A 17,836-nucleotide genomic window follows, 5' to 3' on the forward strand; every position below is an offset into this window, starting at 1 on the left:
GAAGGGTCAAACTGCACTTGACTAATTAGGAAGAAAAGAAACAATTCTAATGTTTGTCTATTACATTCTGCAATGTTCGAGAAACGTTTTCAAAAAAATTGATATTTGATGTTTTAGAGCCTTGTGTCAGACGGTTCTTCAAGTTAGTGTTCCTCACGATTTGTGTATTTTTTAGGTGTTTAGTATATTTGCTCAATTTCAGATTTGTGCTATCAACTAAATACGGTTCGGTATTTAAGCAAAGTTAAGCCCGCTGAGTGATCATTAGAGTTGTCGTATTGAGGACGCTACAAATATGGCTCAAGAGTTATAGTGAAAACTTTTTTTCATTTCACATGATTATAAAGAGATTGTAAATAGTCTTAGAATACATCCTAACCAAACATATCAAATCCATGAGACAATAAACATACATTTGAAACCAACGGTCGTGTCTGCAGATCTGCTCGACAATGGAGAATTTCTTCATAAATGACCGTACAGAAAGTGTTCCCACAATCCCTCCAACACCCAACCATCCATCGCACCCAATACCACCACTACGCGACAATGAACGCAATTTTTCATTGCTTATTTACCGCCACAACGCGGAGTGTATGTGTTCGAGGCGTAATTTTTCACTGCGGAAAATAGGTAGCTCCATTGCAGAAGCTCTAAAACAAACTACGGCGAGAAATATTTGTCCATTTCCGAAGAATGGGTGCGGGCCGCCCGGCGGGAACCCGCCCATCCTCCACCATTCGTAGGTAGGCACTTGCACCATCAGACACACTCAGAATCGTAGGTTCGGTACCAAACCGACTCAAAGACTAGTTACGATGGGCACCCCTTCGGGGTCTATCATTAGTCTTTGAAGCATCCTCTCGCACGCTCCAATCTTCCCGCAGGTACTTCAAATCCAACGGGGAGCATTCTCTGTTTGCGTTAGCCGTCCGATGTCCGTGGCTGTTGCTGTTGTTGGCTGTCGTGTTGGCTCACATTGTATTAACGTGAAACGCGAGAAGCCATTTGGGAGCATCCACTACTGCCGTACTGGGAGCATCCGTTGTTGGTAGACGTCAGGTTGTTTTGATGCCGCTAAACGGTGAGGCCACAATTTATTGTGGGATCAGTCATTAACGTTGGTTTTTGTTCAAATTCTTCATGCTAAATTTAATAACTAATGAGGTGTTAATGCCTTGTAATTTATGTTTGATTTATTTGTAATGTATGCATTGTGTGTTGTAGGTGAGCGGCAGGAGCAAAGATTCATATCAGTATTTGTCGAAGGATGGTGATAGTAGATGCTGAAAATCTTATAAGTAAAATGTGGAAAATGATACGAAACGAAAAACAATAATCCTAACTTTCATCTGGTAATATACTTTTTGTAGGCGATCAAAATTTGTATTGGAATCGACATAAATTTCCGTTTGATTTTTTTTTTCAAATGTTATCGTTCAAACATTAATTGTTTTAAGTATTCATCGTTTACTATGATAATCTTTTATTAAACTTTTATTATTTGTTAATTGAATGATCTATACCGAATAGAAATCAAACAAAATAATAATATTTTTACACAAAACACTTTCCCATCCAAATCAACTCATGAATACATTCGAAACAGCTAAGCCATATAACGAGAGCTTGCTCGATCAGAGATTCATATCGAAGGAAGATCGTGCGCGCTTTGTTGGCGGGAATGCACCGGCTTATTATAAAAACTAATTTATTCCATAAGTTTTCGCGTCTCACCTCGAGCTTGTTTTTACATGCTAAATCTCAACGTCGCTGACAGCTCGTCAAATGAGGCAAAAAAATGGATCCGTTCAATGGACCGTCATTAGAATAGTGACATTGCTGTAAATAGGAGCGTGTGCAAAGAATATGAAATACACTGGGGTAGCTGTTTACGCGGTTTGTTTTTGGTTATTTCTGGCATTTGAATTCATTAAAACTTTGCGTAAAAAGCGATCCTAGTGTAACGAATTGAAATTGTTCGTAGGTTATCTACATAGATAAGGTAGACCTTCAGTAAAACAAGATATTATTGATTGTCAATTATTCATGAGTAGAATACACAATTCATCAATGGCTACTTGTTAAGAAAATTATTTTGAGCTTTTTAGTGGAATGTCTTCACTTGTCATAAGACGAGTTTGTACAATCCCATTTAATTCCATCACTTATTCACCACGATTCAAATCTAATCACCCTCGTTTTAGCATCCGATATTAGCTAATTATTGGGGCCCTCCTTAGCCGTGCGGTAAGACGCGCGGGCACAAAGCAAGACCATGCTGAGGGTGGTTGGGTTCGTCAGTTGGTCGAGAATATTGAATGGCTGAAATGGGTACACGTCCGATTTTTTTTAACCAATTTGGTCGAACAGGTCATGTGGCCGAAAAAGCCGTTTGGCAGAATAGGTCATCTGGCTCAAAATACTGCTCGATAAGAAAAGCCATTTGGTCGAAAATATTCTTCTCAAATAGGTTATATGGTCGAAAAGGTCAATTGGCCGAATAGGATATTTGGCACAACACGAAAATTGGCCTAATAGGTTATTTGGCCGAATAGAAAATTTCGCCGAATTGGTCATTATAAATGTGGAAAGTAGGGTGTGAAAAGTGAGACGTCTCATTTCTCACTACATATTTTCCCACTTCTCAATGTAAAAAGTGAGTAGTGTGAAGAGAGAAGTGAGACGTCTCACTACTCACTGTGAACAGTGAGAATTGAGAAGTGAGTAGTAGGACGTCTCACTTTTCAATTAGTACAACTCACTTTTTAAAGTAATAAGTGAGAAATAAGAAGTGAGAAGTGAGACATCTCACTTATCATTTTTCACAGTGAGATGTGAGAAATGAGGAGTGAGAAGTGAGAAGTGAGTAGTGACACGTCTCACTATTAACTTCTCACTCCTGATTTCTCACTTATCATTTTCAAAAGTGAGTAGTGCGAAGTGAGACGTCTCACTTCTCACTACTCACTTTTTACAGTGAGAAGTATGAGATGAGGAGTGAGAAGTGAGACTTCTCACCCCTTTATTCTCACTCATCACTTCTCACTGCGTAAAGTGAGAAGAGCAAAATGAGATGGAAGACGCCTCTCTTCTCACTCATCACTTCTAACTTCTTATTTCTCACTTTTCACAGTGAGAAGTGAGAATTTTAGACGTCAAAACACATTCGGCCAAATGACCTGTTCGACCAAATGATTAATTCGACCAAACGACCTATTCGGCCAAATGACCTATTCGACCAAATGACCTTTTCGGCCAAATGACCTTTTCGGCCAAGGACCAATTAAAAAGGCCACATTACATCGGCCGAAACTTCGGGCTAGTAAAAAACCATCATCCTGATAGTTCAGACTGAGGAAGTCAGCTTCCGAGTATAACATCTTATCCAGTCGAAAAACACCCTACCAGTAATAAATAAAAAGTGAGAAATAAGAAATGAAAAGTGAGATGACCCACTTCTTACTTTTTATTTCTCACTTCTCATTCCTCATTTCTCACTTTTAAGTTCTCACTGTCAAAAGTGGGAAGTGCAGAGTAAGATGTGGAGAAGGAGAAATGAGAAAAGGAAGTGAAAAGGAAGAAGAGAGATGTCTCACTTCTCTCTTCTCTGATCTTATTTCTTTCAGACATTATGCACGCGTACAAAAAAGGATTAGATTGAACAGCGTCTGCTACGCGCACATAAAATTTAGTCTCACGAAGCTTGTGTACCTCACATTAACATTGGTGAGTCGCATTGAGACATCTCAATACGATCAGCTCATGCGCTGTTTGCCATGGCAAATCTTTACAAACAACAGCGGAGGTGCATAAAACCGGCATTGGCGGGAAATGTTCATTCAATAATATCGTCGCCTAAGTAACGCCAGCTATGCATTCCTAGCGCATGAGATGAGTCTCATGAGACGTACATTGAGGCACGCTCACCCAGTTATTTTATGCACGCGCTAGCTTCTCTCGTTGCACGGAATCCATGCTACGTGAGGTTTTGTAGCTCATGGCACACTGTCTCATCAATGTATACACGAGAATTAAGAGACTCTGATATCTCCTTTCAATTTCCTACTTCACATCCCTCAGTGATAAGTGAGGAATGATAAGTGAAAAGTGAGAAATTACAAGTTAGCTATGTGACGTCTCACTTCTTACTTTTTATTTTTCAGTTTTCAGATTTTGAAGTGAGAAGTAAGAAATGAGATGTAGAATGTAAGAAGTCGAGACACCTACCTGGTTCTTCTTCTTCTTCTTCTTCTTGGCATTACATTCCCAAACTGGGACAGAGCCGCCTCGCAGCTTAGTGTTCATTAAGCACTTCCGCAGTTATTAACTGCGAGGTTTCTAAGCCAAGTTACCATTTTAGCATTCGTATATCATGAGGCTAACACGATGGTACTTCTATGCCCAGGGAAGTCGAAACAATTTCCAATCCAAAAATTGCCTAGACCGGCTAAGGAGGGCCCCTAACCTGATCTTTCCACAAAATCTAACGTGCCATTTAAAAAAAGGCGCATCTTCGTTTATAGTGTCTTAAAAACATAGTTGAAAGAGTGCCAAACATGGCTGACTGTTCTCCAACTCTAATTTCAAGATGCATTCAGAGTAGCGAACTGAAAACATTACTCGAACCACGCTCATTTCCAACATGCGTTGAGAAACAGTTTAGCTCTGTACAATTAATTGATCACTAGAAGTGTGTCTAAGAAAATGCGAGTCGAATTCGCAATTTGTAAACAAAGGTACGCAACCAACCCTTACAATAAAGAAGACAATTCTAACGAAGTTTTAAGAAATTTGATTTCTCGATGGCACCTTTGTGAGATTCTACCAATAGAAAAAAAGACAGACATGATCCGTTTGAGGAGATTCAGCGATCAAAAACATTCTGGAATCGAAACTTAGCTTCATAAAAGCAAAAAAAAAAAAACATCTGCCACACGACAACTCTTGAACTTCCGGCAAATAGTTTTTCTATAAAGAAATTCGATAAGGACTTCCAACGAATAAAAGTTAAAAAGAATTTGTTTATTGGATGACGACGCGATAAAAATATGTGTTGTTCCGCTTTTACTAGAGGAAACTGGGGTAATATGTACCCCCGGGTCAAAACGACCCTTTGGCATTTTGGGTACATTTTCAGCAGTTTTTTCAGAGTATTTACCACAGCGCATGTAGTTCGAACCTCGAACTACCAATCCAGTACAAAACATTCTTGAAAATATTCCTGGAAGACCGCTCAAAATGCCAGAAGGTCGTTTTGCCCCGGGAGTGCATATTACCCCAGTTACCCCTATTCGGAAGTATCAGCACAATTATGAGATTTTACAATTCTTCAATGTACTTCCACTATGTTGAGCTTGTTTGTAGCGACAGTATGTATTTTGTTTCCTACTTGAAGACTTCGTCACTGTTCTGTTATCGACGACATCTCTTATTGGGAGAATTGTGAAATCTTATAATTGTGTCGCTCAAGACACAATTATTCAATATGTATCATTTTTACTCTAGGTGTTGATTTTACCTACGCTTTTCCTATTTTTTTATGCTTGAATGCAGCTATTCAAAATTGAACTTAACGTTGTAGTGTCGTTTTGGAAAAGCGTGCCAAAGCACAGAAGCCTTTCAATTTCCTAGTCAATGATTCTTTGGATGTATGATATTCTACCACTTCTTGTGTTCAATTGTTGATGACGTCCTCTGTAGAACACGACTACAGTGATGTGATTCGGAACAACATTGAGTTCGCTAATATTTCTCCGCGAGCGCATAATGGCCTGTAGAAGAAAATTGGATTATATGCACCTGCAAGGTAAAACAACATGTTTACCTGAAAATCAATGTTTGACTAGTCCTGGAAATTTTATTTCGGAGGATAAAGCTTAAAAAATATCTAAAACCACAATATGGGGTCGAATGTTTATGTATTTAACAATAAATTTAAAATTCTCATCACTTTGTATTATGATTTTTGGGATGGCTGAATAGAATGGAAAAAATGTGATTTCATATTGTCGATGTTTTTTTTTTATTTGGAGCAATTAAAAAAAGTTAGCATGAAAAATTTATATTTAGATATTTTTTTATAAAGTCGTTATGGCGCAATGGCGCAGGCCATGTCCTGTGGTCAGTTTAGAACGACGATAGATAAGCAACATAACACTCGAAAGAAAAGTTCCATAGCTTGACGGGCGCATTTTGTACCATTCTTCTTCGCCGTTTGATGCTGGCGTTGCTCTTGCCGGGTTCCATATGTATTCATAAAGTGCAAAACTGCAAACCGGTAGCTCAACGCGCAACGCACTCCGCAGAGACTGAGTGTGGCGGCGAAACAGCAGCCAGCCACCAGCAGAGCGCCTGTACGTTGTTTCACATAAATTAACATTTTTGATTAAATACGCAGCGTTTATGCATTTTATTCATTAAGACAATCGACCACGGACGCACAGAGAGTTGGTGATTTTTTTCCTTCGTACACGTACCTTGCCTCCACTGCTAGGCGGTGGCTCATACTGCGTAGACGGGTCTGTAGTACACATTGGGTTACCGTCATCGGCGCGACGCCGTAGTCGTAAATGTGCTTGTTGGCTACTGTTTTGCGCGAGATTTTTATCTGTGAACTTTCATCGAGTAAACCCCCGCGGCACACCGAGCCTAGATTCGCGTCGCTCGTTTGGCGCACCAACAACCGTGGCGTTTAAGCTTGCAAAGCCGTGTAGCAGCCGCTGGTCTTTGCGGGTCTATCCCGCTACATTGTTAAACGCCAGAACAGTTTTGCTGATAGCAAAGTGCGTTCAATATCATGAGCGAGGGCATCCATGTGACGAACGGTTGCACGTCGTCATCGACATCATCAACGTCAGCGTCGTCATGCTGATCATAAAACATCAACAGGTGAATATAATTAGCCTTGATGGGAGAAGTGGCGATGCACAGCAAGTGCGCATTTGTAAAACAACGCGCTGCCGAGCAGTCCAGTTGGCGAGGTGGTCGCATGATAGCATCGCTGCTCGTTTTAGTTCTGATATAGCGAATAGACAAAATTCGGTTGACAGAATCAAAACCACAAGCAAATTACTGGGTTGCTGGTAATCATGACCAAATTATCGTAAATGTATTTTCAAAAACAAATATTATTTTGTTTGTAATTTATGTACGTTATAATCCAATGATACCAAATCTGAATTACGTCAAAATGCATCTCAATTTATGCCAGCAGCAAACCGTTAATTTGAAGATTAGTTTCAACTGTGATAGATGCCATATTTGCAGTCACCCCCTGCACCGTTTAATCCGCAAAGCCCGGCCCACCTCCTGAACAATGCAGCCCTGCTTTCATAACAAACGTATGCCCTCGAGCAGATACGCAAACATAATGCGCACAATCCACACTCCTATATGAATGTTAGTTACCCATAATCAACAAAGCATATGCTCCGAATATCTTTCAAAGCAATAAAAGGAGGATAACCGTTCTAATAACAGCTTTTCACCCGAATAATGGAACGGCGGCCACCGAACCCCGCGCGCCGGCAACGGTGACAATTTTCCCCAGTCAAACCAAATCCATCGATCACACGCGATTGCTTTTAACAAAATAGCCGGAATCGGATCGAGGGAGAAAATTTGACTGGTAGGGGATGACGACGCCGCTTCCGTGTCCGCCGTCAGAATATTTTCCACAGCAGCAGCAAAGCATTCAGCCAACAGCGCGACCAACAACGACGGACGAGAGGCGTCCTTATGCGAACGGGGCGTTTCTCTGCTTTCGGTGCGGCAGTAGAACGGCACGAACGACGACGCACTGTTCCTAGCCGAGTGGCGTTGAAATGGAAAATTGAATTTACATTTGAATAAGTCCCTCTGCTGAGTCTGCGGTACGGCGTTTGAGGCTTCGCGGAGGGCGCCAAAATATGTTTTTCTCGTGGGTGCGCGTGGACAAGACGGCTAGGAGCGACGTCGTCCATTAGCTGAGGCTGTGCGGGGGTGACGACGACGCTGCGTTCGTTGGTTTTGACGATTTTTCCTATAGCACACAATCGAATCCGTCATTCTGTAGTATGACGACAAAGTGGCCGGAAGCGATGGTGCGACCCTTTTTGTGGACCTATGGAAATGCGTGAATGTGAAACAGTCTAACGCCATTTTATGTGCTCTATCAGTTGATGGATAGCATGGCGATGTGGTGGCTCGTTCAGTAGGTTCCAATTTTTGGAAAATCAAAATGTCCTGCTCGAATACAAACTGTACAAGTCAGCGTTGAATGCGATACTATCCACATTGCTTGGGTCCAGTGAATAAATCTATGTATTTTGGAAAACTGTTAATTGAATAACACTTTTTCCGTTTGCCAATTCCAATCTCAATCTTGATCCTGAACCTGGTCACACTGTCAGTTTCTTTTTGAAATTATTCAAATAAAAAATCCTATTTAAATTAAATCATAATCTCAATTATCCAGTTTATATAAGTATGCTCATTTTATTCCCATCTCACATTTCCCAATTTCAGCCCTAAGTCCAATTCCTAAACACCCTCATTCTAATCCAAAACCAATAACAATGTACATATTTCTGTTCTGATTCCAGTCCCACTGCTGATTTCAATTACTCAATTTCAATTCAATTCCAATACCTTTCTCAATCAGAAAAACCGCTGCAAATTGAATTTCAATCCCACTTATATTCTTAATCTGAGTCCCAAATCAATTTCTAGTTCTAGCTGAAACAAAAACTAACCCCATTTCTAATCCTCCAACACCATTTCAATACCATACTCAATCTTGCTCATTTTTGCCTTTCTCGTACAACAAAGTTGTACCGAGTTGTACAAATAGCATAACTTGATCTCCTCATGATATTTCAGTGCAAAATATTGACATTGTCGTCTGATCTATTATCTCTTATATCAATCATGTCCATATCTCATTTTGATATCTAATCAACATTTGATATTTGAATATATTGAGCTATTTTCATCTACTCGGGATACTGATCGACTCAGCTCGACGAACCGAGGTGATGTCTGTATGTGTGTATGTGTACAAATTTTGTAGACACACTTTTAGGAACTCAGGAAAATGGCACTTCAAAATTATTGAAAAATCATTGTTGAAAACAAAATCTAAATCGAAAAAAAAAATCGGGGATATGGGCAATCATCGCCGCTAGATGGGTTAATTTGGGTTTTGTTTAATTTCAATCCTGGTACTGATATGGTGCCAATCCCAATACCTATCACCAGCATCCAAATTTTAATCTCAATCCCGCTCTTATTCTCATCCCCAATCCCCAATTAAAATTTGATGCCTACCTCAAATCTATTACCGTCGTGCTTTTGACTACGGGGGCTACTTTGGATTTTAAATTTTCTGAAAAAAATCAACGAAACAAATACAAAAAATTGAAACAGAAAGTTGCCATCCAATATCAACAATACACCTAAATGGTGATGATGGAAATTTGATATAAATTACTATCAAGTTATAATTCTTGTTTCAAAATGTCCAAAGCAGCCCATGATTTGTCAAAAGAAGTAATACTTAAAACCTTTCCTTATTTCACATTTTCAAACCCAATACCTTCTCACATTCAATCCCTTTATGTATGATTGTTCTGATTTAAGTCCTAATACCAATCCTACTTTCAATTCTAAGTTCATTCCCAACCTTGAACACAATCCCGGTCTATCCGAAATACAATTCTCAATCTCAATCTTAAATCCAATTCCAATACGAACCTTAAGCCTATTCGTACTTCTCCATTCTATGTTCCGATAGCATTCTCCATTACAATCTTTTTGCCTTTCTCGTACAACAGTTGTACCGAAAGGCTATAATTTCACTCCAAAATCGAACTTTTTATAGAAGTCTCGGAGACCCACGATGTTATATACCAATCGGCTCAGCTCGTATAGCTGAACAAATGTCTGTCTGTCCGTGTGTATGTGTGTGTGTGCACACGAAAACCGAAAAACATTAGCCACTTTTTTATATAGTAATTCCCAACCGATTTTCTCGCAACAAGTTGCATTCGACAAGGAACAAAGTTTTGTTGATCACTATTAAATTTGATAACGATCGACTATTGCGTTTAAAAGTTATTAAGAAAATTGAATCGAACTATATAAGCGCCATATAAGGTTGGTGTCACTACGTATCACTACTCGGTGAATTAAGTTGGGTTTTTCTTATCTTTTTTCCAAATAAATTTTGATATTTATCCCGTTCCCAATTCCAATTCCTATTTATTCACCAAGCTCCAACCCTTTTTAAAACTCATCTAAATTTCATTCCTTATAGATTTCACTCCTACTATTTATTAGGAGCGGGCCATTTGAGGTGTTAATAGACATAACGTACTTATGGAATAATTGTTTATTGGAAAAATGAATAGCAATATTCTGTTGGAAACGTAATAAGTAGAGAGTAAATTTTTTACAATTTCTTATTATTCCCCTTTTTGTGCGACGGGAAGATTAGTTATTTGGGGGAAACGTTATGGAGAAGGTGTATGTGGAAAGGTGAATCACATTCTTATCAGCGACACGAAGTTTTTCATCCTTGCTCAGTTGCAGCATGCGCAAAAAACGTTTATCAGATGGCTAGTCGGAGAGCGTGCGTCGTTTGGCCGAAACTTATTCGGCTGAATGCCATTTGACTGAATAACCGCCGAAAGTCATTTAGCCGAATTGCGGTTGGCCGAAAAAAATATTTTGCCGAAAACGGTTTGGCCGAAAAGAACCATACGTACAAAAATGTCAGCTCAGCTACCCAAGCAGCACGCGCAACATCTTTCAAATAGTTGTTTATTCCTAATAAATTGCATTGAAGACACTGGCAATACATCGAGTCACATTAAAGCTACTTCCTAGTTTCAGAAAAACACAATGTTTCATTTCCGTTTAAGTGGCGTCGCAATATTCTACCCATCTGACTTCTTGGGTGGTTTAAAATTCGATGTGTTTCATATCAGAAACAAAACAGATAAGTTGCAGAATTAATAACTCTTCGGTTTATTACTGTTACGACAATGTTTCTGATATGTTGCAAAACACTTTGAGCTCGGCTGAGCAGTATTTTATTTTTGACAGTCCCCTGCATGTCCCGTATAAGGTACAATGAAGTTACAAATGACTTTGTTGTTTATGTAGTGCACTTGTAACAGAATCTCTAAATAGAATTGATGGTGTGATGGTTACAGTAGAAGGTTGCAAATCTAAAGGTCCATGGTTCGATTCCCGGTTGGTTTTTGTGTTTTTATTTTCATTGTAGCCGCAAGATGTTGCAAATAGGCTCCACCTCTTGCGCTTTTTGTGTCACAAATGAGTTCCAAATACGACGCGTTGTGCATAAGTCAGACCTTTAGTAAGTCACACCACAGTTGTTGTTACTCACTGAGAAACAAGAGGTGTTGCTTGGGTAGTCATTTGGCCAAATCGGACAATTAGTCGAAAAGCCCGTTTGGCCGAAATAGCTGTTTCGCTATTTCGGCGGAATGAGTTTGGGCCAAACTTCATCAGCTGTAAGTTGACATTTGCGCCTCGAAAAACGCGAGGTGATGGCTAAGACGGCCATTGTGTCACTTATTTCTGGACTCTATCCTGATTGTCGTTATGAATTGATATGAAACAAAAAATATTTTACGCGAAAGCCATAAAAAATTCAGTAGATGCGCCATTTCTTGTTTTTGTCGGAAGTGAAGAAATACCTAAATCTGAGTAAACGTCAAAGTGAAGTAAGTGATGTTGAATATCTGGGTCAATTGGACTTCACCATTTTCGAATCGGACCACATGGCCGAAATGTTTCAATTCTCGAAGAAAATTATTTCATTTCATCTTATTAAACGGAAGTAATATGTTCTTTTAGTTCAAATTTTTCGTTGTCATTTATCAGAGAACAAACACTAATTAGACTCAAAATAGAAAGGAGCAATCGAAAGCAATGAAGGATACAACCGAAAGATATTGCAAGGGAGCGGCAAATATGCAGAGAACATTATCAATTGAAATCGCTGAACCACAATTTTATTGTTTTTGCTAATGTAATTGTGTCGTAACTTGCATGCAATCAAAGCTTGCGTTTCAATTGTTGTATTAAAGTCGTGTACTAAATCGAGTAGAAGGGCTTGCATGAGTTGATACTTCAAGGCATTTTATGGCATGCTATAACTTAATTACTATGTTTCATAACTATTTTGATATTTAGATTTTTTTGGAATGCGCAATCGTTATGAAATTCAATAGTGATCAACTACGCTTTATTCTCTGTCAAATGTAACTTGTGGTGAGAGAATCGGTTAATAATTACTATGCAAAAAATTGGCTAATGTTTTTATGGCACATGTGTACACATACACATACACACGGACAGACAGACATTTACTCAGTTCGTCGAGCTGAGTCGATTGGCATGTAACACTACGGGTCTCTGAGCCTTCTATAAAAAGTTCGATATTGGAGTAAAATGATAGCCTTTTGGTACAACTTTGTTGCACGAGAAAGGTCAAAATGGGGAAAAAATGGAAAACGGAATGTGGGAATAGGGATGAATTGAGATTAACATTAGATTAGATTCTTCTTTTCCTACTAAAATTATGGCCTGGAATACTAATTTTCATGATGCACGATAAAGGCACCATCATCACTAGTGATACATCCATCAAGATTTTTATTAGAAAATCTCACCTATGCGGGCTGTGGACTCAGAATATTTTTTTTCAATTCGTGGATCATTGTCATCAAGGTCACATCCTCTAACGATCGGGCGATTGGTGAGAAATGAGAAATAGAAAGCGATTATTGAGGAGTAAGAAGTGAGAAGTAAGAAGTGAAAAGTGAGAAGGCTAACGTTTTACTTCCAGCATCTCATTTAACACTCCTTTCTTGTAACTTCTCGCTTCTCATTCCCATCTTTCACTATGGGAAGTGGTAATGAAAAGTAAGAAGCTACAATTGAGTTTCATGAAGTAAGATATGAGTCGTGTCACTTCTCAATTCTCACTAGTTACTTTTCACTTCTCATACATCAAAAAACATCAAAAGTAAGTAACAAGTATCAAGTAACAAGTGAGAAACGAGACATCTCAGCAGAATTGATCATTTGATCAAATGTAAAGGTTCCCCCAAACATACGCGACACGACAATCGCAGCGTGATTCTATCGCTCAGCGACTGCGATTCTGTCGCCGTTGGTATGCGTAGCGTAAATAGAGCATGGCCTGCAGCGACCCAACGAAAGAATCGCAGCGACTAATTGTCGCACACGCGGCGATGAAATCGCTTGGGTCTGGGGGAGCGTTTATATGTGTAGTGAAAAGACAATGTTCACCAAAATTTCATCCCATTTCACTTGCAGATGGCTGTGACTTGAGGATCAATCAGACCAAATTTCGTTGAAAGGTGTTTTGTTACCAATAAACATGTGAATCAGATAAACCAGACAACTCGAAGCAAAAATTTTCAAAGAACTTATTATAGCTCAAAACAAAAAAGTGGTAGATAAAAATATCATTGTCATTCAATTAATAAGTTGAACCTGAGATATGATCAGACAGCCAACTGCGCATTTGAAATGGCGCGTCTCACCGCTCAGTTACCAAAGGATTCCCGATCCCGGTTTTATATTGGAACTGCATTGCTCATGAGCTACATTAAAAAGAAAGTAAATTCACCAATTCCCGATTTTATATTTTCAAACAGTTGTTGTAAGGTCAGTGTCGACCTTCAGCAGGCCAAAATAAGCTGCAGTTTGCCATTCAGCGGTGGTGTAAACGAACCATCACGTCACTCACCCCGAACAAAGGAAGTCTCGGGCAACAAAGGATTTGCGTTGGCTTTAGGTTTGCAAAAACCGCTCCAAATGGAAAACACCGAAAATAGTAATCAGGCAAGCGAGGCGAACCATGCGGTGCAGCTTTCCCAGCCGACTACGATGACACGATACGGGACAAGACAGCAGCAGCAGCGTCAATGACGATGCCGATCCCAAGCGACGAACTCATCACAAAAAAGCAAGAAACAAGCTGATGGGCGGTTGAAGGACGGCTCTGTGCCTGAGTTGAATTTTGTCATTTTAGTCGTGTTGCATTAAAAATTTAAATTTGCCTGCATATTTTAATTCGATTGAGAGATTTTCCACACGTTTGCTACCGAAGAAGAAAGGAAACCGTTGCAGGGGGGCGGGCATGTTTGCGTAAATATGCAGCAGGGAATACGATTTCTCGGGTCGTTTTTGCTCATGTCCCGGAAAGGAGACCGTGAAATTGTCAACGTGAAATGGGTAAGCATTATCTGTATCAGCAACCAGCTGCGCAGTGTTGCTCTTCCCAGGAGATCTCAAAATGTTGCAACGCGGTGAAGGTCAACACGCAAGCAAACGCTTTCTTCGTACAGTTCTTTTTTGATAATAAAAGTATAACATCCATCGGTTTGTCCCAAAAACCGAGAACTAGAAAATCAATATAATCATCATTAAATTGAATCAATCAGTAGTTCAGGGAGCAAGGGGGCTTCGTGCTTCGATCTGGAAACCCGTTCAGCAACAGATGGCCGCCGCCGCCGGCCGGTCCCAATAGCGTGGAGCCATCAGACAATATAATGACAATAAAACCGAATAAACTTCACACAAGGGTCAGCTGTTCATCGCACCCACCACCCGGGCTGGCAGGCGGCGGGGCACACGACGACCACTACAAACTGTAGTCAATCGATTTTAATGAAAATCAATCAACTTTAATTCGTTGGCACCGCAGTTTCCCGGGTCGCAAGTTGCCCACCGCGCCAGCGAAGTGTATAGCGGCGGCGTGGTCACCAGGATCGAAGTACGAGTCAGCTTTTTCAGCATGGCAACAACCTGAATGTGGTGCAGTGGTGCGGAAAGGTGCAAAATATAATTGCAAATTGAAATTGTTTTTCATGTGTGAATGTTTTGTTTGGTTACAGACTGAAATACCAGAATGGACGTGAGTCAATATCGGTATTGTTCGTTCGGCACGACAGAGATCATACGTTGACTGCAAATGTCACGGGGAGGCGGAATTCTTTTTCTTTTTTTTTTCGGTTTGCCAAATCAGGGGGAACCCACAATTCAATTAGGGTTTGGGAATTTACTTTCTGTAGAATGTTAGAATGACCTAATTAAAAAAGGAAAGGAAAAACTACTGAACAGAGTGTGCTAAGATATTACATTTCTTTCTTTAATCCCATTATAAACTTTTGTATCTTTGCTAGTAATAGAACGGAAGGATTACTTCCTTATGAAAATGCGAATCCCGGTAAATATGCAAAACATAATGCCCCTCCATTCTTAAACTCTGAACGATATTTCAAAACGAGTAATTTATTCTAAGCAATGTTTTCGCAACTTACCGTCTTTTGGTGGACTAGCGCAGGGAGGTGCATAACTGCCTAAATGATAACCTGAATAGGAATTCTGGTGCATGGGCGGGAAAGGATAACCTAGTGCACTTCGCGGACTCGGAAAACCGGAATCCTGCCCGCCCTGCGCACTGAAATGCTGGTACCCACTCCGGATGCCACCGTAACTGAAATTACAGAAAACGAGAAGAAAACAGAAATACGTCACAATTCGTTCGCATGCGGAATTAGGGTTGTTATATTTGCTGCCCGATCGAAAACCCCACCTCATTAAATGTAATTTTCAATATTTATTAATTTTCGAGCTTCAGCATCAGCAACAGTAGAAAAATGAATAATTTTCTCGCGGTAATAATTTAATTTCGAAGCAAAATGGCCTGCAATTAGCGAATCTTAGCGCCAGCTATTGGTAGCAGCCTTCGCTGCATCAATAGCCGCAATAAAATGGAAACAACCACCCCCTCTAAGCCACGATCCACAAGCTTCTTTGAATCCACCGAGAAAAGAAACTTGCTCTGGTATGGGCACTGTTTTCAATAATCTCATTGTTCACACGAGGATTTCAAAACAAGAAAAAACAAAATCAACAAACATCTAAGAAACAGGAAAACAGCGAGGTGCCAGAACTAAAAACTAATCGGTGCCCCAATCAGCAGCAGCCACACTCACATAAACTGGGTAACGCGTTTCGAGGCGCGCGCAATTATTATTGGAAATAATTTCATCCGTTCCCAAATCCGTGCGGTCAAATTGGAAAATCGCGCACCGTTCGGCCGTGGCTAGGCGCGTCTGGATGGCGCGTGAATGAACCGCAACTATTCCACGCCAGTTGCATGGCCCCTCTGCGCCAGCGGATGTTGTTTTCTTTACCTTAGAGGCATGGGAAATTTGGGCACGGACGGAAGCCGGAAAATGGAGAATGCGATGGAAAACTTTCGATTGTACGGGGTGTGAATTTGGGAGAATTGGAAAATGACAAATTAATCAGTTTTTATCCGAAGAAATATGTGAAAAATAGGTGTCTACCATTTACACATAGAAATGCTAAACAATTATAATAATATAACGACTGATTGAGAGGCATTGAATAAGGTTAAGGCAGGCATTTTCGTCTTTCCGTCATAGTCTCGAAAACCAATAAAAGAAACATTTTTTGCCAAACTCATCCGTACCAAACCGTAGGCTCAGGAGAAACATTCTGCTTTAGTGGAGTTCTAGCAATAGGACGTTGCTTTCGTTGGTATGAGTCCCCACGACCCTACGACGGTGGACGTAAATACCTGCCGTGTCCCTACATTTAATACATATTTTAAAAACGAACCTAAATGACATATTAAAAGGTCCTAAAGCCATACCCGGAGAAGTTTCTAGAGCAAGATCTGAAATCATTTCTGTGAGTATTTCTGTAAGAATTTTCAGAGAAATTTCTGGAGAGAATGGCTGTAGTTATTGTTGTAGAAATTTCTGAATAACTTTTCCGAATAATACGAGAGAACTGCAACAAAAGCCAGAAACCAGAATCTGTCGTCATTTTCTATTTAAGAAAATGTTGCAATATCAACCCTGTCAAACGTGTGTGGATAATTTTTTGCTATTTACACAGTGCTATAACTAAGAAGCACACTATTTGGGATAACATCTATGACTTTATCGTACACATCCGAAGAAAGCTTCAACCTAAAAGTCATTCGGTGATGTTGTCGAGAAGAAGCGCACCATTAGAGCTGTGCGCCACCGCAAACACCGCAATCATGAGTGAATCAAATTGCGATAGACAAATGATTTTGATTATTGAATTTGTTTTTCTACAGAAGTTCATTCATTACATGTATGTGTTTCAAAGGTTTTGCAATAGTGCACGATTGCTAAAATAAAATTAAATTTGTTGTTAAGCCGTTAGGTATCGTATAGTACGTAGCGCTTCTTCCGTAAATTACCAAAAAATAAGAAGCCCAAAAACATGCAACAGACATTAATTAATAATCAAAAAGCTGTTAACTAATAATTTTCCCTTGAAAAAGGCCAATTACATTCGGCCGAAACGTCGGGGAATTTCAAAATTTAGCCGTTTTGATTATCCTCAGACTAAGAAAGCCACATCAATAAAACAGTAAAATTTAATATTTAATTTTTAATATTTCTTTTGGATCAAGCTTTACATTGAGTACGCCACTTTGTCAACAACCTTTCAGGGAAGTTCGAGGTGTTTTAGGAGATCGTGATGTAGTCTATATGCAGGCCATTTATGGTTTTCTTTGTTCTTCTGACATCAAAATCTAATATTATGTTTTTTTTATCTTTCTTCAAAGTTTTTTTTTAAGTATCTGTCATTCTGTTCCGTAGAGTCCATACGGAAGATGCTCCCAGTCGAACCATTCCTCGAGCATGACAACACACCACATCGTCCCTGACGCCAAATGACCGGATGAGCAGCTGACATTCTTTGAATATGATGATTCCCA

The 17,836-nt window shown here is 39.8% G+C and overlaps 1 protein-coding gene across 5 annotated transcripts in view; it reads right to left on the minus strand.

The window, feature by feature from the left end:
* Positions 1-17,836, minus strand: part of LOC134211105 (homeotic protein distal-less) — a 183,239-nt gene that overhangs the window by 129,143 nt on the left and 36,260 nt on the right. For all 5 annotated transcript variants that reach the window (XM_062687723.1, XM_062687724.1, XM_062687722.1 and 2 more), the window contains exon 2: positions 15,366-15,541. In XM_062687723.1, coding sequence (XP_062543707.1) covers positions 15,366-15,541 — 176 coding nt within the window. The remainder of the gene's footprint in view (positions 1-15,365; positions 15,542-17,836) is intronic.

Source organism: Armigeres subalbatus, chromosome 2 (genome assembly GCF_024139115.2).
Source record: "Armigeres subalbatus isolate Guangzhou_Male chromosome 2, GZ_Asu_2, whole genome shotgun sequence".
Classification (NCBI taxonomy): Eukaryota; Metazoa; Arthropoda; class Insecta; order Diptera; family Culicidae; genus Armigeres; species Armigeres subalbatus.